The sequence below is a fragment of the Oncorhynchus mykiss genome, chromosome 25 (genome assembly GCF_013265735.2).
Source record: "Oncorhynchus mykiss isolate Arlee chromosome 25, USDA_OmykA_1.1, whole genome shotgun sequence".
Lineage (NCBI taxonomy): Eukaryota > Metazoa > Chordata > Actinopteri > Salmoniformes > Salmonidae > Oncorhynchus > Oncorhynchus mykiss.
In genome coordinates this window covers 6963862-6989923 of record NC_048589.1, presented here as the reverse complement: position 1 = coordinate 6989923, position 26062 = coordinate 6963862, and the positions used below count along the sequence as shown (strand labels likewise).

Here is a 26062-nt window from a genome sequence, read left to right as displayed (position 1 = left end):
ATGTTGTGGAGTAAACAAAAGTCAGAAATAGCATTATAAATATTCACTTACCCTTGATCTTCATCGGAATGCACTCCCAGGAATCCCAGTTCCACAAATGTTTGCTTTGTTCGGTAAAGTCCATATTTATGTCCAAATACCTCCTTTTGTTTGCGCATTTAGTTCACCAAAGTCCAGACAAAGTCAAAAAAGTTCCATTACAGTTTGTAGAAACATGCCAAACAATGTATATAATCAAATTTTAGGAGGTTATCAAAACCTCAATATTCCAACCGGACAATTCCTTTGTGTTTAGGAAGGGAATGGGAACGGAGCTCGCGCTTACGGCCGCGCGCGATCAACAACTAAAGGCTTTCAGCTAAGGCATCTACTGTGACTGGTATTATTCGCCCCCCCCCCCCCCTCTTCACAAAAGACACCTGAAACAACGTTCTAAAGACTTGACATCTAGTGGAAGCCTTAGGAAGTGCAATCTGACCCCATTCACACTGTATATTGGACAGGCAATCACTTAAAACTACAAACCTCAGATTTCCGACTTGGATTTTTCTCAGGTTTTCACCTGCCATATGATTTCTGTTATACACAGACATCATTCAAACAGTTTTAGAAACATCACTTTTCTATCCAAATATTTTAATAATATGCATATCCTAGCTTCTGGGCCTGAGTAGCAGGCAGTTTACTCTGGGCACGCTTTTCATCCGGACGTGGTAAATACTGCCCCCTATCCCAAAGAAGTTAACCGGTAAGGATGTAGTTCACGAGCAAAGTTCGCTGAGGCAAGAGATATTTGGGAGAGACGTGAGACTGTCACCAAAACTGCATTCATTTAAAATCAATCGGCAAATGTTGTGTTTCTAACGAAGTTCTAGGGTAGTGAATTGAATCAAGCTTCAGCTGTAAGCGAACATGGAAAGGTGGCGTACAAATCTGGAAGCTACTGGTACCTTCTTGCATTGTAAAGTGTTCTAGCCTGTATGGATATTTTGTTTGGCGAGCAGATTCTACATGCCAAGTCTTATTAGTGTTTTAACACGTGCAGCATGAATGGGGAGTGAACATGATGCGGCCCAGACTTAGGCTCCCCGTGCAGGCTAAGTGAAGCAGGCACGGTCCACTCATGCTATAAAGGGGGACATCGACTGGGCTGAGACTTGATCCTTGAGACACACATTCTAGTACCGAGCAGTTTTTCATGCTCGAGTATCGGAAGACGTTTCAGTATACAGCACAACACTAAATGGTGGTTGAAGAAATGTTGAGATTAAATGGGTGAAAATCTACCTAGAAGTGAGGGACGTCAAAATGCAGAATGTTGGCACTTACTAAGCCATTATTCATATAAAAAACACGTTTATAGAATTCTCCATGTGGTCTATATTAAATGGCACTTCATTTTATTTAACAGGCTTTTAAAATTCAGTATTGGTGCACAATTTGCACTTAAAATGTAATATCCCATTTTGTGGAACAACCCAACTCCTTTGTTCCAGGCATAGCTAGCCTTACTTTCTTCTGGCTTGCCCTCTGTTTCCAAGTCCCTTTTGGCCCGGTGGCATTTGCGACTGAAGTGCATCCACCCCATGGCTAAGAGGTGCCATCGAGGAGCCCTTGGGGACTGGGCGAGAGAGGGACAGCTGGTTTGAGACAGTCGCTTAGCTGTGAAATGTGCATTCTGGCACCGTGTTGATATAAATAGTAATTGTAGACTCGCCCAGATTAAATCTAGCACCAGCTGACCACGCGAGCTACCCCTGTCGAGGGCTGTGGAACTTTCCTCTTCCAATATAACAAACAAGAAGGGGCAGGTCAAATTACACTGGACATATGGTCAGCTATTTCCGTGGTCTTTTTTTCCATGTGGTGTTTTCAGTGTTGAGAGTATAACCTTGGTCGAGGATTTATTGAGTTCAAGCTTAGCCCCGCTAAGCTTGAGGTTCGGGGCACCACACAAGCAAGTAATTGTTTTTTTTTTTCATTCCCTTTTTAACGTTAATATTTTGGCCAACTCGATTACTTGGCAGTTCTCTCTCAGCCGGTTTCCGATGTCAGTAAACAGAATTTCGCCGCTCTTCAAAGGCCTTCCCAACATGCCCTGCCCCCTCCGTCCCACCACTCTTCCTCCCCCGTTTGTCATGCTGTCACTTTTTCCTCTTGAGGACACTGTGACCTTGTTCACAACAAGCCACAGTGGGAGAGTGTCACTCCGCACCTCTCCCAGCCTTCCTTGCTTCCGCCCTTTCTGGGGTGTGACTGTGAATCCCCGCGGTACTGGAGCTCTCTCTGGCTGTCTCTCTGTGTAGTGTTCACTTACTCACCATCTCTCTGCCGCAGTCACACACACGCTCCTCAATGACCAGTGCTCAGAAATGGGCGATTTGTGGCAGGTGCAGTTCCACAGGGTGTTCTGAGGAGGTTGTGGCGGTCCAACTGACAGTTATCTCCTGTCTGTTTCTCCACAAACTCTTCACTCACCTCCACGCTGCCTGCAAAATAAATAGGCCACAAGTAAACAGCCCATTGTGAAATAATTTTGGCTTCTGCCTGTTAAAACTATGCCCTCCTTCTCTTGTGGAATTGAAGGACACGAGAGGAATATTAAACTTAATTTTCCCGCTTTGTTTGTTTGAGAGACAAAAGATTGTGTGGGAAAGTCATGGCAACGTCTCTCTCGGCAGAGGAGGCGGGCAAGCGGCGGCATGCCACTCGACTCTGGCTTGGCACGGCGCGCGCCGAGCCGCATATTAGTAAGTGTCAGGTGGACCTCCCGCCGTGCCTCACTATGCATGGGTAGCAATTAGACACCTCAATTACCATGCCTAGTTCACAAATGAGCAGTGATCGGAGGAGCACCAGGGGTAACGTGTGTGTGTGTGTTGGAGGTGGGAAACTGACGAGACGGCATTAACACACACTGCCTAATTTAAGCTTTTAGTCAGAGGGAAGCAAAGCTGGAAGCTAGATTTTTCCCTCTTCCTTGTACCGTGACCTAAATGCCTTGGAGATTTGGCGGTGGTGTTTTGATGCTGAAATGTGTTGTCATGATAGAGCTCGGGGAGAGATGGTTCTCTGAGAGCTTAAGACTGCTGCTGCTTTTGTCATAACATGATTTGAAGCTATAGTGTTTCATATTCCTACTGAGGCTCTATTGTCTGCTGTTTGAGGTTAGTCTAGTCTTTGTTTGAATCGAATTGTGAACCTCAATTCATAGCCACAGAGGAAATGGTGAGCTCAGATATGTCTACATATAAGCACACACGACAGTAAGCTGCCATGGTGGTGTGACCCAAAGCTTTTAAGAGCCCTCCGTGCGGTGCAGTGCTGTCGGAAAACGTCTCAAAAGAAGCCAGGTAATGGGGGAGAGCGTGTCAGAATGGAGAGCCTTGCATTTTACTCCGACATATTCCACTCTCCCTTCTCTCAAAATGCTAGGTGTGCGGGGATTTTGAGCCAGGTCTGAAGACTTACATTTTGAATTGACCTATTCCATTTCCCCACTCAGCCTCGCCAGTCAAATACTGGGCCCCATTGTGTGCTCTTTAAAATGGCCCTCTATTTAGCCGTGTTGAAGGCCTTCTCGCGACTTGATCGTCGGTTTTTGAATAAAGGCCATTCTGACATTTCTAAGCTCACCAGCGTCTCAATTTAGTACCTCAAAGTGCTTAGCGGCCCCCTTTCGGAGAGGGGTAAAATGGCTCTCTCGGCCCCTTTGTTAAAACACCCATGTTATTTTTTTGTTCGACAGCACGGTAGGTCTCCTTTTGGATAGGTTAGTCAGATTAACTCCTGCTACGTACATAGTTGATGTCAGAAGTTTACATACACTTTAGATTGGAGTCATTAACTCATCTTTCAACCACTCCAAATGTCTTGTCCTAACCGACTTGCCAAAACTATAGTTAACATCTACTTTGTGCATGACACAAGCAATTGTTGGAAAAATTATTGACAGATTATTTCACTTATCATTCACTATCACAATTCCAGTGGATCAGAAGTTTACGTACAGTAAGTTGATTGTGCCTTTAAACAGCTTGGACAATTCCAGAAAATGTCTTGGTTTTAGAAGCTTCTGATGGGCTAATTGACATTTGAGTCAATTGGAGGTGTACCTGTGGATGTATTTCAAGGCCTACCTTCACTCAGTGCCTCTTTGCTTGACATCATGGGAAAATCTGAAGGAATCAGCCAAGACCTCAGGGGAAAAAATGGTATACCTCCAAGTCTGGTTCATCCTTGGGAGCGATTTCCAAATGCCTGAAGGTACCATGTTCATCTGTACAAACAATAGTATGCAAGTATAAACACCATGGGACCACGCAGCCGTTGTACCGCTCAGGAAGGAGATGCGTTCTGTCTCCTAGAGATGAACGTACTTTGATGTGAAAAGTGCAAATCAATCCCAGAACAACAGCAAAGGACCTTGCAAATATGCTGGAGGAAACAGGTACAAACTATCTATCCACAGTAAAACGTCCTATATCGACAACCTGAAAGGCTCTCAGCAAGGAAGAAGCCACTGCTCCAAAACCGCCATAAAGCCAGACTACGGTTTGCAACTGCACATGGGGACAAATGTTGTACTTTTGGGAGAAATGTCCTCTGGTCTGATTAAACATTAATAGAATTGTTTGACCATAATGACCATCGTTATGTTTGGAGGAAAAAGGGGGAGGCTTGCAGGCCGAAGAACCCCATCCCAACCGTGAAGCACGGGGTTGGCAGTATTATGTTGTGGGGTGCTTTGCTGCAGGAGGGACTGGTGCACTTCACAAAATAGATGGCATCATGAGGATGGAAAATTATGTGGATATATTGAAGCAACATCTCAAGACATTAGTCAGGAAGTTAAAGCTTGGTCGCAAATGGGTCTTCCAAATGGACAATGACCCCAAGCATACTTCCAAAGTTGTGGCAAAATGGCTTAAGGACAACAAAGTCAAGGTATTGGAGTGGCCATCACAAAGCCCTGACCTCAAGCCTATAGAAAATGTGTGTGCTGAACTGAAAAAGCATGTGCGAACAAAGAGGCCTACAAACCTGACTCAGTTACACCAGCTCTGTCAGGAGGAATGGGCCAAAATTCACCCAACTTATTGTGGGAAGCTTGTGGAAGGCTACCCACAATGTTTGACACAAGCCTAAACAATTTAAAATCAATGCTACCAAATACTGAGTGCATGTAAGCTTCTGACCCACTGGGAATGTGATTAAAGAAACAAAGCTGAAATAAATCATTCTGACATTTTCATTCTTAAAAGTGGTGATCCTAACTGACCTAAGACAGGGAATTTTTACTGTGATTAAATGTCGAATTGTGAAGCTGAGGTGTATGTAAACTTCCGACTTCAACTGTACATAATCATTGGATATTAATTGCTACAGGGATAGCTGTCACCCTTTTTGACGTCGGCATCAAATAAAGGGGGTTGTCCTGGAAAAAAGGGCATGTCGCTGCTGCCTAGTGTCCCGCCATGTCTGTTTCTTCAACGCATGCAAAATTTGTTATGTCATGTAAAACGGCAGCGCTCTAACCGAGCTTGTCACATCCACTCATGTCGCTCTTCTCTTCTCTCCCTCTTCTCTTTGTTTCACAGGAGGAACAGAACCGAGGCAAGCCCAACTGGGAGCATCTAAACGAGGAGCTTCACGTCCTGATCACGGTGGAGGACACACAGACTCGTTCCGAGATCAAGATGAAGAGAGCCTTGGAGGAGGTCAAGAAGCTTCTGGTGCCCGCGGTGAGTAGTACTGCCACGAGGGTTAATCAGTTGACTGACCTCTGCCCACAGTCAGTGTGTACATGATTTGAATAGGCCCAGCTTTCTCCAAAAGGGGAAAGGATGCATTATATTTTCGTATGTGTATACAGTGCCTTCGGAAAGTATTCGCATCCATTGACTTATTCTAATTTGTTGTTACAGCCTGAATTTATGGATTCAATTTTGATTCCCCCCCCTCCCCCCACTGGCCTACAAACAATACCCCATAATGTCACAATTGATAAAAAAAATGTATGTTGACATTTTTTTTATTAAAAGCTGAAATGTTTTGTCAAATATTCAACCGCTTTGCATAAATACGTTCAGGAAAAATGTGCTTAAGTTTCATGGACTCCAACACTGATTGCTCACCGAGTAACATGATTTTTGAATTACTGCCTGATATAATACTCCACACATACTGATAATTGTAAGGTCCCTCAGTCGCGTAGTGAATTTAAAACACTGATTCAAAGACAAAGGAGATTTTCCAATTGCCTCCCAAAGAAGGGCACCTATTGGTAGATGGGTAATAATTTGAAAAGCAGACATTGAATGTCCCTTTGATCATGGTGAAGTTATTAATTACACTTTGGATGGTGTTTCAATACACCAAGTCACCACAAAGATACAGGCATCCTTCCCAGTTCAGTTGCCGGAGAGAATCTCGCAGGGATTTCATGAGGCTAAAACATTACAGAATGTTTTGGCTTTGCTAGAGCTGAGGATGGTAACTACCTTGTAGTTACTGTGCAATAGTAACCTAATTGACAGATGGGCATCCGGTTTGCAACAAGGCACTAAAGTAATACTGCAAAAAAAGTGGCAGAGGAATTTACTTTTTGTCCTCAACGCAAAGTGTTATGTTTGGAGAAAATACAATTCATCACATTACTGAATACCACAAATATCCATTTCAAACGTGGTGGTGGCTTGTAATCTTTAAGGACTAGGGAGCTTCAGGCTAAAAAATAAACGGAATGAAGCTAAGCACATGCAAAATCTGGGAGGAGAACATAGTTGTCTGCTTTCCACCAGACACTGGGAGGAGTTGAATTCACTTTTTCAGCAGGACAATAACCTAAAACACAAGGCCAAGTCTACACTGGCGTTGCTTACCAAGAAGACTGTTAATGTTCCTGAGTGGCCTAGTTACACTTTTGACTTAAATCTATGGCAAGACCTATAAAATGGTTGTCTAGCAATGATCAACAACCAATTTGGCAGAGCAAATGTCGAACTGCAGTCCGGTTAAGACTGGTGAGCATGCAGATTTTCCCTTGAAACTGTTGCAGAGCATGCAGAGCTTCCCTTGAAACTGTTTCTGACAGTTTGTGCAGAAATTCTTCAATTGTGCAAACCCGCAGTTTCAGCCGCTGTCCGTGTGGCTGGTCTCAGACGATTCTGCAGGTGAAGAAGCCGGATATGGAGGTCTTAGGCTGCAGTGGTTATACGTGCTCTGCGGTTGAGAAGCTGTTTGGACATACTGTCAAATTCTATAAAATGACTTGAGGTGGCTTATGATAGAGAAATTAACATTTAAATTCTAAGGCAACAGCTCTGGTGGATATTCTTGCGGTTAACAATTGCACGCTCCCTCAACTTGTGACGTCACAACTATGCCACAGACAAAATTGCACATTTTGGTGGCCTTTTATATTCCCAGCACAAGGTTCACCTGTAAGGCTCATGCTGTTTAATCAGCCTCTTGATTTGCCACACGAGTCAGGTGGATGGATGATCTTGGCAAAGAAGAAATGCTCACTAGCGGCGACGTAAACAATTTGTGTGCAAAATTGGAGCAAAAATAAGCTGCTATTGTTTTTTTTTCCTTCCCCCTCATGAAACATGGGACAACTGCTTTACATGTTGCTTTTTTATATTTGTGTTCATTGTATGTATGGTCTGTATTACAATGAGGTATCTGTAAACATTGTTCTAAGTTAAACTGAAGCGTGTCTTTATAGCCGATTTGCCTGGATATGACTAGAACAAGGCGTGTCACTTAATCTCGAACCAGTAGTAAAAACAGACAACAGTAAGTGACCTGTGAGTGTGAGCACCATATTTCCCCGTGTTCACTTCCTCCCATGTGTCCGGAGATGGCCGTCAGGGAGGTGGGGACTGCGTGGCCGCAGTGCCTGGTTGCCTGTGGTGAACAGACTGGCCGGACAGCTGTACCTCCCGATTTCCTCTGGTCAGGAGGCGAGGTGGCTGGGGCGCTGACCCCCTGAAACTGGGCCAAGGCTGAGCAGGCCTGGCCTGCTCAATCATAATCGGGGTTTATTTCAGAGGATGGACACGCCACCACGCAGGGACCCTCTGGTGCAGTTTGATTGCACTCTCTACCAGAGCCCTGGCATCACTTGAATCGCTTCAGTCCAAAATGGCAACAGCGAATAAAGCCTCGGCTCAATAACTTTCTCCCTTGTTTTGAGATTAATCCTTTATCCTCCATTTGTCACTGTTTCTGTTTCGAAGGGGCTTTTAAACCTCTCTCCCCGGCATACGCCACCAGAGGATATTGCGGCGAGTGACGGCACTAACTGTGATATGGGTGATTCAGCATAAGTCACGGTCAGCCAAAGTTTGAGGCAGATTAATAAACACCTGTATGCGCTGCTCACCCCTAACTTCCGCTCTGAAGTCATCGGCTGCGAAGAGCCACGCTTATAGTCTAGCGGAGTGTCACCAGAAACATTTCTGTAGAATCATATATCCTACGTTATGCTCTCATGCGTAAGCAAAGTTCTAGTAGCAGGTTTTATAGCCCCTTCTTGCTTCCCAGGCTCATTGGGGTTTATCTCCCCATGAAGTCCCCCAGGGGCTCGCGCTCTCCTCTCTAGTGTTGTCATTGTCACTGTGGGTGGGTGGGCAGCCTTGGCTGGCAGTAAATTCCCTTTATCGTGCTACCCTTAATTGGATTAAAGCTATGGCAATCTCAATCCTGCGACTCACTTTTTTAATGAACGGCAACTTCTCCACATTTGACAGTGTGAAATCGTCTTTATTAAATCGCTTGGGAAACAAATGGGGTCACAATCTTTTCTACGTCCTCCTTTAAGGAAAAGCTTTTCGCTCCACATCAGGCCGGCCTGGGGTCCTTGTCCTGACAAAGGATGAGACGCAGACCACAGTTGTCAGTTTGACCTTGAGCCAATAATTATTTTAGCCTTGTCTTGTTAGTGGTGAAATGTATGCTATATATTTGTTTTATGGTAGTTTTACATTTAAATGGTATCCAAACCCCACTTCTAGTTGATTTTGTTGGCTGATATTGAAAAGGTGTTACGGGTGTATGTCTCTTATGACCCCGTCCCTTGTCTCTAGACCACCCCACGCGCCAGATACCTTGCCTAATGGCAAGGAGAGGGTACTGATGGGAAGTGGCAAAGGTTCAGTGATTCTGCCTTGCGGCAGCTCCCTGATCCTGAGAACAGCCTGCAAACTCTGAGGAGATGAGACTACAAACGATGGGAGGTGGAGCTTCATTGAGCTGCTCTTTCAAGTGTGGATTTATACCACTGATCCAGCCACCCACCCCAGTCTCTCCCCTCTCCCCTCCACCCCATATTGATGCTGAAGTGCCACAGAGCCTTGCTCTCATGTCATGACTACTGGGTATAAGGCCCTAAACACTGCCTGCTGCACTTGCTAACCCTGCAGAGCTTCAGCGCTAGTCCTGTGTGCCACCCTAGTCGAAGGCTACCTGGTTAGATTCACTGTGTGATCCTCCTGCCCCAGTGACCGAGGAATAGATTAATTGGCACTCGGGATGAAGGTTGGGGTGAGTACCTAAAAGCGGGCAGGGGATGATCAAAGCAGTGTTGCCCAAAAGAGATCAGAGAAACAGATTCTCCATTCGCTGAGAGAGAACCTAAAGCCAATTTTTTTGCTTGATCCAAAAATGTGGTCGGCGGCTTTGTATGGAGGGTGTGACGCAACTGCAGAGGCCGACTCATGCTCCGTTCCGCCTCACGAGCGACGGTTGGGGGTGGGAGGTCCTGTATAAACACAAACTTCCTCCCTTGGCGACAGCTGATTTCTGCAGAGGTATCACCGTAAATGCTGCACGGCCAATGCAGATGCAGCACCTTTCAGATATGTCCTCAGCAGGTTAAACACAGGGCCTGCAATCCAATGCATTCTAATTGGGTTGCACTTACACAAGTTTTGGTTTTATACGAATGCATTGTGCAGAATTTATTGTGGAGTGGTCTTTAAACATTGTTGCCCGCTGGCTGCCAACTCATGTTCGATTAAAGATAGATTTATAGTGAGATGCCAATATGAGGTTGTATCCGCTGAGGGTTCAGAGGGCAGGACCGCAGATGCCTCTGCACTCCGACCGGATGTGCTAGACTTGTCCCAGCCCAGGAGGCTGACAGTTGGCTGCATGTGGATTTTCCAGCAAGAAAATAACCCAGAGAGGACATCAAAATCCACAAAGAAATTGTTAATTGACTGCAAAATCTGCATTTTGCAATGGCAATCTCGGTCTCTGGACTTGAACCACATTGAAAACCTGTGGTTTGAATTGGAGGGCAGTACAGAAGAATGCATGCATTCACGTTAAGCTACTGCCATGTAATGGCCTAATTTTATCAGTTTGCTTTACTTGACTGTTATATTTGTTTGCTTAATTGATGGATGGCGCACAGCCCCTTAACGACCCTCTCCTCGCTGTAAAAGACTGGAGGCTTCGCTCTCAAATCGTCTGCTCAGATGCCCGACCGTGACGATCAATTAATGTCTCTCCCGGTCCCCCAGCACTCTGGCCATCTGCCTCCCATGGTAAGACCCACGCACGTAATGTCCCATGGAAAATCAGCTCCCCAGTATTGGATATTAGCAGAGGTTATTTTCTTACCGCTCGGGGACGGCAAGGATTCGTAGGCTTACACATTTTTGGGCTAAAGCTGAGCTTGTCTATTTCTAGACTGGTGATTTTTGACTACAATGGTCTATTTTAGTTACCACACACACACACACACACACACACACACACACACACACACAGTTTCTGATGTTTCTTTCAGCAGGACCTTCATGTTTAATACAGCACAGGTAGGGGTGGCGTAGTGTCATTTTCCTGTTTTTTTTTGGTGTGTGCTCAGAATTGGCCACGGCTGTCAGTGTGGCCATCGCCCAACTGAAGATGGTCCCTGGGCTTTTTGAATATTGCGTGAATCTAACTGCGGCAAAGGCCAAAGCCCCGTGTCGATTACTTTGGTGCCACTGGCAACACGCTTGGTTAATCTCCGGTAGTAACGATGGCTGTGGGAGATGAGTCTAAACGACTTCTTGCTAATTGAATCCAGGAGCCCATGTTGGTCTGAATATTCCAGAGACCAAGATGGAGGGAGAGAATAGGTAGCGTCTCGGATTCTTTCCAGCACAGTAATTAGCTTTTCACATCTGTTAATAACCTGATACGTTGCGGGGGGAAAAAAATGATAATTTTTTTCTTCTGTCCTCTGTGCCATCAACCCCATCATACAGTACAAACCAACACCCCTTCCCCTTAGCCACTCGCAAACAGCAGTAGTGGTGTTTACTGTGTTGGTTGACAGGCAGCTCATTTAGATCTATTGTAGATCCTCTTTTACTGGGAAGGAAGGGTTGGCAGATGATGGAAGCCAAGGTGACACTGTGGCACAGGCGGCGGGTTGAGTGATTGACAGAGCTGTCTGCTGGACGTTGTTATGGGTCTAATTAATCCTCATTGGCTCCCCAAACCGCTGGCGTCTATTTGAAGGGCTTCTCTTCATAGACGTGCTTAGCACACCACAGATAATTTTCCCAGAAAGAAATGCGTTTGCTAGTATGTCATTTATTTATCATACCTCAAAGTCAGTGCAACTGTTGGCAACCCTCACGGCCCTACCTACTTGCATGGTATTAAGAGAGAAATGGGCTACACTTGTTAGCACATTGCACTGCATTGTTCAGTGTCTTTGAGCTTGAAGGGAAGCGTCTGGGATAGTTATTTTGCATCCTCATTTGCATTTCAGTTTATTTGTCTGTTTGTTGTGAGGACCCTTGTCCTCGGGCATTTGAGATAAAACACGAGAGGGTTAGTAGTTTTCATTTGAAGTTGTGACTTGGGAGCTCAGCAAAGTTCAATCCATTGCGTAGGCGCGGTTAGCTGCCATCATTGTTAGCGCCTCGTTGTTTTGTTTCAATTCTGCTGCTGCTCGGAGGCACAAGTTTTAAAAGAGTCAGCCGGCTGCACTCTCTCCCCTGTCCTCCTGGATCCTCTGGAAAACCATGAAAGGCCAGGAAAGGAGGGGTAGAGGAGAGGGAGACAATGCACTGCGCCCCCACAAAGCTTGCGGCGTCGCTCCCTGAACAAAGTGACTGTATTAGCAACTTGAACAGAGCAGCCCCAACCTTATTCTACATTTGCTTCATGGCAGTGACTGTCTTCTCTCTGCCTCTTTTTTTTTTTTCTCTCTTCTCTGTCCCCCTCTTTGTTGGTCTTTTGGCCTTGTACATTGTTTTGTGTCAGATTATTTTGTTAACCGCTATCTTCAGACACCATGTCTTGCGTGATAGCACGCTTCTGCGGTTTCTCTTCACCGTAGGAGACTCAGAATTGCACAGTCGCACTAGCTCCAAATTTGCCAGTGCCAGATTTGAGACCTCCCTCTCGCTTAGTCTGCCTTCAGTCTTTCCACCGAGGAAAGATCGGGGACGTATTGCTTGGGTGACAGATGGTCCGTAATGTACGCCAGGCGGTGTGGTCAGCGGGTTGTCGTGTGCCATGTCCGCCAAGTTCTCGCCTCCAGCAGCTCGGCCAGGAACACGCAGCACAGGTCGGCCTAGTGGAGCCTGTTCACGGCCAGCTCAGTTCTCCGTGATCGAATAAACACCTTTTCTTCCTTCTAGTGCATCATTGTTCGCACCTCCACATTAGCCATTGTATGACAAATGAGTATCAAATGCCATCTGGCTGTTTCCAACACATGGTGCCTCTCCTATTAATGATGTTTACTTGCATATAAGTATTGTCTTTTGGGCCAAATAAAAATAATTCCCTGCCTTGTATGGGATGTAGCCCGCAAGGACATGGCGGCTGGCATTCATGCGGTACGCGTAGTCTAGTTGTGTTTATTTGTGTGTTTTGGAACTATAATGGTTTGAGAAGGCCCAGTAAACGAGAGCCTTCTAGGTTTTCCCCTCCCCCCCCCCCCCCAACCCTCCACTCAGTGGCTGATGACACGATGTTCGCCTGACCGAAGGAAGCAGCTAAATGTGTTTTCTCCAGGTCTGCCCATGTCAACATCTTGTATCAGGGGACACAGTGTAGATGTCTCAAGTGTGGCTTAAAGCTCTATCGCCAAGTAGATTTTCAATTCCACCTTCCACCCTGGCTCTTAATGCAACCGCTGTGTCAGATTTCAAAAATAATTTACGGAAAAAGCATAACAGGCAATAATCTGAGTATGGCGCTCAGAGACCAAAACAGCCAAAGAGATATCCGCCATGTTGTGGAGTCAACATTAGTCAAATGGTATTATAAATATTCACTTACCTTTGATCTTCATCAGAATGCACTCCCAGGAATCCCAGTTTCACAAATTTTAGATTTGTTCGGTAAAGTTCATTTGTCCAAATACCTCCTTTTGTTAGGGCGTTTGGTAAACAAATCCAAACGCGCGTGCAAGTCCAGCCGAAAGGTCGGACAATAAGTTATATTACAGGTCGTAGAAACATGTCAAACGAAGTATAGAATTCATCTTTAGATTGTTTTTATCATAAATCTTCAATAATGTTCCAACCAGAATTATTTTTTCTGTAGAAAAGCAATGGAACGCAAGCTAACATTCACATGACCGCGCGTCACGAGCTCGTGGCAATCTGCCATACACCTGGCTCAATCCCCTCTCATTCGGCCCCACATCACAGTTGAAGCAGCAAACAAGGTTCTAAAAACTGACATCTGTGACTGGACAGAGCTGCCCTGGGGAAAGGCCTGCCCTCTCCTCCACCGACTCTCTGGATCCAGTTATCATCCTGCTGGTTCCAGCAGTTTATCGGTTCTTGCACCCTGCTCACTAGTCCTAGTTAGCAATTCGAGACCTACCGTGCCACACTTGGCATTAAGCACATTCCAATAAGTAGCTGTTTGAAGTATGAAACATCCTCGTTAATTAACTCTAACCGCTATGGTAATAGGAATGGATTGTTTTCCATTTTACCAGAGGAAACCGCTGGCCCCTTTTGACAAGTCTGCCAATATCATTGACTGAATCTGAGTTTCTTGAGTAATGGTAAACAGTGGTCAATCACATCAGGTGAGTTGTTACCCTTTAATTCTCTCATTTCCCCCAGTGGGCTCTGCCATTTCTCCCCAGCAGCTGTTCAACTCTCACACTGTACCCAACCTTATTATAGAGATTTCTGGCACTGCAGCCCTAAAGCAAACAAAAGGAAATAACAATTGAAAGGGCCCATTTCTCTGGACTAGATGCTAATCTGTTGCTTGCTGGCAGACTTCAAACGCACGATGGACGCCAGCTCAAGGCCCCTGTTTGGAGTCTCTTCACACCAGTAGAGAGCGAGAGAACAGCGTGAAAAATGCGTTCCCCGATTAGCCAGGGATTCTGTCCACACTTTACCTGGCCTTCTGCTTCCGTGCACTGGGATTTGTAGATGGCAGGGAAGAGGGAGGAACTGTTGATCTCTGCTTATCACGAATGTGCAGCATTTATCACTACAGAATAGACACAACCTCCCTTCTGGGGGTCTAAATCGGTGGTCACCAACCTTTTTTAAAACTCTAGATCAGTACCGCTCAGCCTATGCAACGTTAACCTGATCTTAATAGTACTGTAGCAATGAGTTTTGTGCAGTTGGCTATAGTCCCAATACATCACCACTGCATTTTGGTTTGGTTTGAATTGCCCTGCCAATTCAAGCAAATTTTAGTTTACATTTACTTGATCACACCGATATTAAATCAGTTGTGTTACTTGAGGCACAGCTGAGTGAACATACGTTTAAATCATTTTATTTTACAGTAGCTCTCTGCTGTATTTTAAGTCTCTAGTCATTGTTTTAAAAGTTTATCTCAGTATCTCTTGCTTTTTAACCCTGCTATGTTACTGCAGACGCGGTAGTCTATGCCATCAGATTGGACAGCAGTAGGCCTATAGTGCACTTGATTTGCTCTCCGGGCCTGCTGGGAAGTCAGTTTGAACCTTCAGACACATGAAATGGTTCAAAATGGGAACACTTCGCCTACCCGGCACGCAGGGCAGCTGAATCTGGTGCACCTAGCACCAACAGCACGAGACATAGGAATGCGTTGAAGATCAATCAGTTGATCACTGGTCTAAACTAAAATAGGGGAGTAGCATATGTTGCGCTCCTTTCTCTCAAATTTGCACATGTGTTTTTTTCCAACCTTAATTAGTATTGTCTCTCCAAGCGGAGCATAGAGGAAAATATATATATATTCCCGTGCAGCTCCATTTTCACGTTAGCTAGGGTGCCCGGATAACATTTGTACAATGTCGATGCATAATGTATAACGACAGACTTCTCTTTGTTTACTGTGCTTTGGTTTTAATGGGACTTATCTTGGCTGGCAAACATGCCTGCTCGTTCACTCAATGTTCCATCTCACTCTCTGGGGTTTAAAAAGCCTGCCTTTCACCACTGTATCCTCCATTGAAGTACCTTGTCTCTGTGGCCCAGACACTTCAGATTTCAGTTCATCACACCTTTGATACCACACGAGGCCCTCGAAGATTTTTATGAACCTCTTTATTGGTTAGGGTTAAATTTGATTTCCATGTGGAATTTAGCCTAACCTTTCTCTAACCTTATTGGAGCATGGATAACATTACTAACGCTATGCAACTTGTTTCATATCGCAAGAAACGGTGTAGGTGGATTCACACAGCCATGCCATCTCCATAGACCAACATTGTCAGAATGGCCTGAGTGAAGAGCTGTGACTTTCAATGTGTGACAAGATGCCACCTTTTCAAGTCAGTTTTTGTAACATTTCTGCCCTGCTCGATCGGCCCCGGTCAACTAAGTGCTGTTATTGTGGAGCGTAAACCTCTAGAAGCAACAACAGCTCAACCACGAAGTGATAGGCCACAGAAGCTCAGAACATCACTGCCAAGTATTGAAGCGCGTAGCTCATAAAAATTGTCTGTCCCCGGTTGCTACCGAGTTCAAACTGCCTCTGAGCGCAACGTCAGCACAAAAACTGTTTGTCGGCAACTTCATGAAGTGGGATTCCATGGCTGAGCAGCCACACACGAGCCTTAGATCACCATGCGCTATGCCAAGCGTCAGATGGAGTGTTTTAAAGCTCTCCCCGTTGGACTGTAGCAGTGGAAATGCGTTCTCTGGAGTGATAAATTGCGCTTCACCATCTGGCAGTCTAACGGACTAATCTGGGGTTGGAGGATGCCAGAAGAACACTACCTGGCCCCAATGTATGGTGCCAACTGTAGTTTGCTGGAGGAGAGAATAATGTTCTGGGGCTGGTTTAAACTTTTTTTTTACTTTTTTTTTTTTTATGGTTCGGTCCAGGACCCTTTAGTACCAGTGAAGGGAAATCTTAACGCCACAGCATAAAATGACATTCTAGACGATTCTGTGCTTTCAACTTTGTGGCAACAGTTTGGGGGAAACCCTTTCCAGTTTCAGCATGACAATGTCCCCGTGCACAAAGCGAGGTCCATACAGAAATGGTTTGAGATCGGTGTGGAAGAACTTGACTGGCCTCTACAACGAACACCGTTGGGATGAATTGGAATGCCGACTGTGGGCCATTCCTAATCGCCCAACCTCATTGCCCGACCTCACTAATGCTCTTGTTTCTGAATGGAAGCAAGTCCTCGCAGCAATGTTCCAACATATAATGGAAAGCATTTCCAACACTGCATTAATGCCCAGGATTTTGGAATTAGGAGATCAAAGAGCAGGTGTCCACATACTTTTGATCATGTGTCTCATTGACCCAGACATTTGCATATGGTGCGGTGGTGCGGTCATAGTGTTGACGTTTCTGGGGCTAACAGCCAAATTTTCCTCGGTATCCGGAGTGTGCTTGTTCTAGTAAGCAGCGGAGTCTATTTTTTTTGATGGAGTAGTGTTGTCTATTTTTTTTTCTGTCCCCAAATATTCCGATAATGGCCAAATTGGAAATGTACACCGCATTATTTGACGCAGTCCAGATTTAATTCTGATTTTTGAAATTATTCTGATGCGTCAGTTATGAGCATAACCCGTTTTTCTACCCGTATGTATCAGTGTTGTGACGGTTCCTTCTCTTACTGGAGATTTTCTAAACTGCAGACAGAAGGTGTTTGAGGAGCTGCTGGTATTTACATGATTGAGCCGGGAATCTGAGACATTTATGCAATGGAAGAGACAGAGCAGCCTTCATTTCCACCCTCCCCGCTGTTCCCGCATTGTTGGGATTCTGGTCACGAACTCTGTGAGAGTGAAAGGGAGGGAGGAAAAGAATGCAACGTTGGGGAAAGATTCATATCGCAATAATAACGTGGCTTTGCGGTGTCTTTCATGTGAGCGTTCCACCAACCTGCTAAAACTGAGGGATGGGGAGTGCAGTGAAAAGGCAGCTCTGTAGTCAATTAGGCGCGAGGCGGTGCTGCCGCCGAGCCAACTGAAAAGGCTTGAAAGTGACAAAGTCCCCAGTCAGGCTCAGTCCCCAGTCAGGCTCAGTCCCCAGTCAGGCTCAGTCCCCAGTCAGGCTCAGTCCCCAGTCAGGCTCAGTCCCCAGTCAGGCTCAGTCCCCAGTCAGGCTCAGTCCCCAGTCTGATGGAAACGGTATAAAAATCACAAACTGCAACTTTGAAAAGTTAGCATGCACCGGCCCAATTTGTCGTCTGATCACCAACTGTACCCTTTGCATTTAGGTCTAGTGAGAAGTTTGGTCCCACCTGAACCCCATTGACCTAAAAAAAAAAGAAGTATTTCTTAATCAATCTGATTGCGTACCACATCCTTTGGGGGTGGGTTGCAGGGTTTGGCGTGTTCCCCCGTCTCCTAGAGGCATTCATCCGCCATGATTCTCCAGAATGTGGCCCCTGCGGTCTTCTGGCCAATCACCCTCTGTTTGAAGGTCCCCCTAATCCTTTTAGTTGGAGAAGTAGGAAATGGAGTGTGAAGCTGCTGTTTGTGCTGCTGCTGCCGGGTACAGTATATCTCCCCCCCCCCCCTCTCTGGGCCCTACACAGACACACACTGGGGTGTGAGTGGTAATTAGCCGTTCACACGGCTCTGGCCCGGCCAGGGGACTGTGAGGGCCAGGCTCAGGCAGCTGGGGGATGCCCTCAGACCTGGCTCAACAGAGAAAGGGGTAGATCAAACTTCTTTCATCTCTGTCCCAGTGTTTAAGTAGGGAAAATGGGAATGTGTATAGCTCAGCATTTGGAGGCCCCCAAGACACTTTTAAAAAAAAAAATGTTTTTATTTTTTTTATTTCAGCCACCATACATTCAGCCTCACTTTGCCAGCTGACTCTTCACAACCGCTTCAACACCATGCAGCTTCCCAGCTCAGTCCCTCTCATCCTCCCCTTCAGTCTCGAGCTCTCTCCCCCTCGTTCACATCGATGCCTGGCAATGCATCCTGTTGCGCTGCCCATTTGAAAATTTGGCTTGGTATTGTGACTTGAGGTTGCCCGATTATGATTTTTCAACGCCGATACCAATTGGATGACCAAAAAAAGCTGATACCGATTATTCGGCCTATTTATTTTTAATGACAATTACAACAATACTGAATTAATTTATTTTAATTTAATACATCAATAAAATCAATTTAGCCTCAATTAAATAATGAAACATGTTCAATTTGGTTTAAATAATACAAAAACAAAGTGTTGGAGAAGAAAGTAAAAGTGCAATATGTGCCATGTAAGAAAGCTAACGTTTCAGTTCCTTGCTCAGAACATGAGAACATATGAAAGCTGGTGGTTCCTTTTAACATGAGTCTTCAATATTCCCCAGGTAAGAAGTTTTAGGTTGTAGTTGTTATAGGAATTATAGGACTATTTCTCTCTCTACCATTTGTATTTCATATACCTTTGACTATGGGATGTTCTTATAGGCTCTTTAGTATTGCCAGTGTAACAGTATAGCTTCCGTCCCTCTCCTCGCTCCTACCTGGGCTCAAACCAGGAACACATCAACAGCCACCCTCGAAGCAGCGTTACCCATGCAGAGCAAGGGGAACAACTACAAGTTTCCGGGCGAGTGATGTCATCGATTGAAACCCGCTAACTAGCTAGCCATTTCACATTGGTTAGACCAGCCTAAACTCAAGGAGTTGATAGGCTTGAAGTCATAAACAGCGCAATGCTTGAAGCATTGCGAAGAGCTGCTGGCAACACGCACGAAAGTGCTGTTTGAATGAGTGCCTGCTGGTGCCTTCCATCGCTTAGTTAGACTGCTGTATCAAATCATAAACTTAATTATAACATAACACACAGAAATACGAGCCTTGGGTCATTAATATGGTCGAATCCGGAAACTATCATCTCAAACAAAGTTTATTCTTTCAGTTAAATACGGAACAGTTCCGTATTTTATCTAACGGGTGGCATCCATAAATCTAAATATTCCTGTTACATTGCACAACCTTCAATGTTAATTCAAAATTACGTAAAATTCTGGCAAATTAGTTCGCAACGAGCCAGAAGGTCCAAACTGCTGCATATATATACCCTGACTCTGTTGCAAGAGAAGTGACACCATTTCCCTAACTAAATATGCAGGTTTAAAAATATATACTTGAATATTGATTTTAAGAAAGGCATTGATGTTTATGGTTAGGTACACGTTGGCGCAACGACAGTCCTTTTTCGCGAATGCGCACCGCATCGATTATATGCAACGCCGGACACGCTAGATAAACTAGTAATATCATCAACCATGAGTGGTTAACTAGTGATTTATGATTGTTTTTTATGAGATAAGTTTAATGCTAGCTAGCAACTTGACTTCTTACTGCATTCGTGTAACAGGCAGGCTCCTCGTGGAGTGCAAGGCAGGTGGTTAGTGTTGGACCAGTTAACTGTAAGTTTGCTAGATCGAATCCCTGAGCTGACAAGGTAAAAATCTGTCGTTCTGCCCCTGAACAAGACAGTTAACCCACCGTTCCTATGCAGTCATTGAAAATAATGTGTTAACTGGCTTTCCTAGTTAAATAAAGGTGTAACAAAAAAAACGGTGTCCAAAAATACCGATTTCCGATTGTTATGGAAACTTGAAATCGTCCCTAATTAATCGGCCATTCCGATTAATCGGTCGACCTCTAATTGTGACTGCGTAATAAATTCTACAAATGCCACTCCTCGGGGGTAATAAACCAAGTGTTCCACTTCCCGTTGTCTCATAAGCTTGTTTTACACAATTTATTTTTGTCTGAGTGACTCTTAGCATTTCAGGAGGAGAATCCGGTGTAAACATTAGCATCAGCCATTGAAACAGTGACTGATTGTGGTAATGTTCAATACATTGACTCACAGCCTTCCCCCTTGACTGCTGAGGGATCCCTGCCTCGGTGGTTTGTTCCTGGGTCATTCCTTTGATGGGGGGATTTTGCCTGGCAACCAGCCTCCCTGCTGAAACGTGTGCTACCAGCTGATCCCCTTCGGCTCATGGTCGAGGCTCAGCCCAACAGATCAAACAGTTGCTGATGTCTTTTCCACCCTTGTCATGTCACCACTGTTCACCCCGATCCACCATCACAATTCCCCCCACTGAAGCATCTGCCCCATATTCCCCAGTCGAGAGGGCAGAAGCCTGTCATGGGGTTGAGGGTTAGGGGAGGGCTCTGATCAGCTTTGACTCAATCTCGGAATCTGATGCAAATCCGACATTATTTAAACCTCCCCAAATCAGCCTTGGCCAAATCCCTTCAAGATAGTCCGGGCTCGATTGGACAGCATTAAAGGATCACAGGGACAGAACAATACAACGCCTGTTAATGGGAAGAGCGAGAGAATCATACTCTGCCAGCTGTCTCAAGGGGGTTTACAGCATGTTATGCCAGTGACAACTGTAGATCGCTTTAATGTTCGCTCTGTTCTTGTTTTTAGATATATTTTTTTCAATACATCCTGCTGTTAGGCGGTAATATCTTGTTTGTCAAGGCTAGCACAGGCAAATACACATGATATATATACATTCAATTGTCCCTTATTAAATCTGTTTTCCTTGTTTCGTTTTTTTTAATGTTCCCTTTTAGTTAACGCATGCTGTGTACTCGGATGTAGCCAAACTTTTGTTTCCTATCCAGTGTGTACTTTAATGGTACCCACATTGGGAGTGTTGCTAGTGGCCGAGACCATGTGAGAAATGCTGTCTCGTGTGTTTAGGAAGGACAGTAAGGGGAGAAACACATTTTCTCGCATCAAATTCTTCCTCAGTAATGACCCGCTCTTTCTGGCAGCCCTGAGCACGGCAGAATATTGATAGGGCTACTGCTGAGCACCAAGGCTGCCCACTCGGGCCCAATAAAAGCTCCTAACAAGCCCCATACAGCCAGCCAGCACAGTGTCAGGCCCTGCTATGCTAATTCTACTCCGCCACAACTTTCCCTACAAAGTTAGTCACCACTGTAACCTATGACAAAATATGTGACTGGAGTCTGCATTGTCAGCGGAGGGGTGGAACACCTCTGGTTTGAGTTCCTAATCTGACTGTGGCTGTTTTGGGTCGACGCTGATGTCTGAGGGGGTTTAGCATGGCTAATGAGGATAGCGCTAGGCTAGTTAACTGACGTGTCTTAAGTGAGGGAGCTTTCTTGGAGTGAAGGGAGGGTTTGGTTTAGACAGGCTTGTGTAGTGTTGCAGGAGATTGCGTTTTTAAGTCTACTGGGAGATGAACAGTGCTTGGTGGAGGCTGCTGCTGTTTCTCCAGACGGTGAAAAAAAAGAAAGTTGCCTTCGAAATGACTACTGCACTTGCGCTCTACTATTCTTTCAAAGAATTGGAAGTAGAAGTTTTAAAGGGGGCTGAACTTCATGATTGTGACTGAAATTTGGGTTTTGTCTCGTGTGTTTTTTCAAACCAGAGTATGTGAGCGGAGTGTGTCCAATTTGACTGGAGCGCCTAGTGAGTTTTCCAAAGGCTGGAGCATTGGCCTTCTCGCCCGCTCCAGTAGCGCTCACTTCACAAGCTCGGCATGCCCGGCCCAGCGTGCATTTCCTTTAGCTACAGTCATGGAGTTTGCTAAATATTTAAGATCACCAAGACCTGCTCAGTTAATCTGTACCATTGTTGCGGAGTTGTCATAATGCCGCAGCAAATGTACATTATCCCAGGGGTGTTGGCAGACACAATGTAAGTAACTTAATTTATGTCCCTCCCTAACTTCCCTGAATGCCTCTGATTCTACAGCTATTTCATGCAGTAATCATGTGCTTATGAACCAATGTTATGTTGTTAGCACTGAGGCAGTGTGCCCTGTGAGGAAGTTGACAAAGAGGCAAGTCAAAGGAACTTTAATCGCTTTTATTAGGAATTCTGTATTGTAAAAAGTGAATATTTTTCATACCATGAAGTACCGGATCCGGCCAAATGGGGTCTGGAACGAAAGTCCGAAACAGAAGAGGTGTCAGGTCCTGTTCCGGCGGGATCTGGCTCAAATTAAGCACTGGTAAAGACGAGATTAAATAGAAAATTGTCTGAATGGTGTGAACATAATCGCCTGTGAATGATGCATAGTTCATGCATTTTTCTTTGCAACATTTTCAAATGATGTGCTGATATGTTTTGCATCACAACTAAAGTGGCCAAATAACTCAATGTAGCCTATAGGCCCAAGACTCCTGGAACGTGGTTGGAAAGCCCATAGCCTACAGCAGGGTTCCCCAAACTACACATTTTGTTTTTTTCCCTAGCACCACACAGCGGATTCAAATAATCAATGCTTGATGAATTGGTTATTTGAATCTGCTGTGTAGTGCTACGGCAAAACAAAGTTCACCCAGGGTGGGCCCCATGGCTGAGTTTGGGAAATCCTGGCCTACAAAGCCTAGTGAAACGTGTTCTTATAAGCCCAGTCATTGTTAAATTGCGTGTGAGAACAGTGTTTTACTTGCCACTTTAAAAGATGATCTCATGCCTCTATTTATTGTTCAATTCTTAAATGAAGCACATCCGCTTTACAAACTGTGTAGCCTACCTGGCATTTAAACAAAGTAACTGCACGGAACCTCCATTCGCTATTCCAGTGCAGGCTATGGGATTATATCAACCAAAAATTGCGGGCCATTCTAAAAACTAAAATTAACACGTTAGCAGGCGATGTAAAGACCAGATTAAATTGGGAATACTGCGTGAGAATATTATCAAGTGCTTGTCAAATTGTGAATGAGACTGAAGTGTGTGCAGCCTGCGCAAGAAACGGAGCAGAGCGCTTAGTTTTTTTTCTCTTAAATCATTGTTCGTTGCATCATAGCCTATGTATGTATGTATGTATGTATGTATGTATGTATGTATGTATGTATGTATGTATGTGTGTGTGTATGTATGTATGTGTGTGTGTGTGTGTGTGTACATATATATACATGTATATATGTTATGATGCAACAAACTATATATATATTGTTCGTTGCATATGGAGGCTGCTGCTGTTTCATATATATTTTATATATATATTTTTTTGCAATATTCTAATGTTTATCACAACTAACTGTACAATAGCATATACCTGTTTCTTTGTTAACCCGCATGTGGCCACTCAAATCATTTGTCGAAAACAGCTATGTTAAATTGTGTTGTTCTTACTGTAACATATTTATTCGCAAAGCTTGCCTGCTAATTGAACTAGTGTAGTCCACAGAGATGCTAAACGTGTTGACAAAATGTTATGGCCGCCACAGCCCTGGTTGTGCTGCACACCAGATACTTAATGGTTTTCTGATCCAGGCCCTGTGACTGACTAACTGATTTATTTGCATTTTATTTTTATTTGCATATTATATTTAACTAGGCAAGTCAGTTAAGAACAAATTCTTATTTTCAATGACGGCCTAGGAACAGTGGGTGCCTGTTGAAGGGTAGAACGACAGATTTGTACCTTGTCAGCTCGGGGATTTGAACTTGCAACCTTCCGGTTACTAGTCCAACGCTCTAACCACTAGGCTACCCTGCCGCCCCAGATGCATGTCTGTGTTCCCAGTCATGTGAAATCTATAGTTCAGGCCCTAGTTCATTTATTTTAATCGACTGATTTCCTTATGAACTGTGACTCTGTAAAATCTTTGAAATTGTTGCATGTTTGTTTTTTGTTCAGTGTAGATACTTTTTGGGTGTTCAACTTTTAACATGTAATTTTCACATCCTCCCCCGCTCTCTCCCTGGCGAGTTCTTGATACGTCTTGGCACGGTGGCGGGTAATCACTTTTCTCCAGATGTTAGTTTAGGAGGATAACTAAGGGAGGAGAGTATGATGAGAACAACAGCTGGCTGTATTCAGGCACCCCCACCCCCTTGTTGCTCAATGTGAAGTCATCAGTCTTTTACCACACCCTTTACTGTTCCTCTACTTTATTTCCCCTTTCATTCCTCACCCCTTACATTCTCTGCCTCATGGCCGTGCCGACCAGTCTCTTGAGTCGTTTGGAAAGCAACCCGACCTGCTCCCAGCCTCTCCCCTCTTGTTATGACTGGCAGCTTAGACCAGTGAAGAAAAACAGAGGAAACAGCATGTCAGGCCACTGGGGATTGTTCTCCCTACATTCCCTGTGTCTCCCCTCTCCTCTATGGTACAAAAGCAGGGGCCCCTGCCAGACTTGAGCCAACATTTTTGCGTCGGCACGGCAGATGCCTCGTGTGACCTCATCCGTAGGGCTGTCAGGTAGGCAGAGGGACAACCTCTTTGCTTCCTCCACCACCACCACCACCACCCTTCCCCTCTGATAGCTATTACTGCTCCACTGATTTCACAAACAGGTCTTATTGATTGACTCTGATTCCTGTGGATAGAGCAGTTTTATTGAGTGGCTTTCGCTGATAGACTATGTGTGACGGTAAAGGGGAAACCTTCACTCCTTGTCCTCAAGGCTTGTAATCCAGGCCACATTTCTCCCAGGAATTGGGCAGCCCATTGCCTCTCCGAGATTTCCCCCACACTCTGCATCTCCTGTCCTGAATGTTTGAGGAGACAGGAGGGTGAGGAGTGCCCACTCAAGAGCGTGTATTGTAACGGCACTACGGTCACAAGGACATCAAACATGTAGTCCCTTCAGCCTGGCACATGAAACATTCATTCAGGAAACTGAGTGCTTTCTTAGTCGACCCACTGCTAGATAGTAGCAGCCAGTAGACACCCACTTTCTGTAGCTTTAGTGTGACCAAGTTCCAACTCACAAATCACTCCATACAACCAGTGTTATAGTAGTAAGTCATATTTATAATAGCCTTGTTATGTTGACTAATGCAGTGGCGTACATGTATCCGTTTCCTTGTGGCCATTAAGGCATTTTTAGTAACAGCCTGCTGTGGTATGACGAAAGCTGTGCCAGCAGGATTCCTGAGGTGTGCCCGCCCGCCCAGAGTTTTACATTCTGTTTGCCTCTGCTCCCGGCGCACACACACACTAGGCATACTTCGTTTTCCTCTCTGCCACACATGCACACACCCCCCTCCCAAGCAGGATCTGTATACCCTTGCCTCTGCTGCCCTCTATTTTCCTTTGCGCCCCTCAAAACAGCACCTCCACCTGCCATGCTATGCAGAGCTGGATAGATGAAGATGGTGACACCCCTGCCCCGGTAGCCTTTTTAACTCTCCCAACCTTCAGATCAATCATCCGTTGGCTCTTTCCTGTCCCTGTCTGCCTGCAACTCTCACCCCCCCCTCCCAACTACCAACTACACACGCCTAAAACCAGCCAGGCCCCCCCTGAAAGGGAAAACGACTTTCTAACGCTCATTATGTCGCCCTGCATTTAAAAAGGTTAACCGCGTCAGCGAGCATTCAGGTGTGCTGTGAGGGGAAACCACCCAATGGTTATTCAATCTCACGCTCCAACATCTGTCCGCTCTCCAGTTTGCACATTAAACAGAACATTGTAGCAGTGTTCTAAATGCGTTACCGGGCAACTCACAGTAGGCCTTTATGTTTGGGACAGAGGGTAGAGTAAAGACTTAGTGACCTTGCAGACACCTGAGGCGGAGACTTTTGTCGGTCTCAACACTGACTCAGTTCTCTAACCATGGTCAGATTCTACCGCCAGTCTTGCTCTGTGTAAAGGCTTTTGAACTATTTTTCTCTCAAAGAGAATCAGAAG

The 26062-nt window shown here is 45.1% G+C and overlaps 1 protein-coding gene across 5 annotated transcripts in view; it reads left to right on the top strand.

Moving 5' to 3' along the window:
• The window catches only part of LOC110505280 (protein quaking-A), an 85854-nt gene that overhangs the window by 43626 nt on the left and 16166 nt on the right, over positions 1-26062 (top strand). For 4 of the 5 annotated variants that reach the window (XM_036963038.1, XM_036963037.1, XM_036963035.1 and 1 more), the window contains exon 4: positions 5601-5744. In XM_036963038.1, coding sequence (XP_036818933.1) covers positions 5601-5744 — 144 coding nt within the window. Of the gene's footprint in view, positions 1-5600; positions 5749-12061; positions 12508-26062 lie in introns of those variants that run through there. The other variant, XM_036963039.1, reaches the window with a different exon arrangement.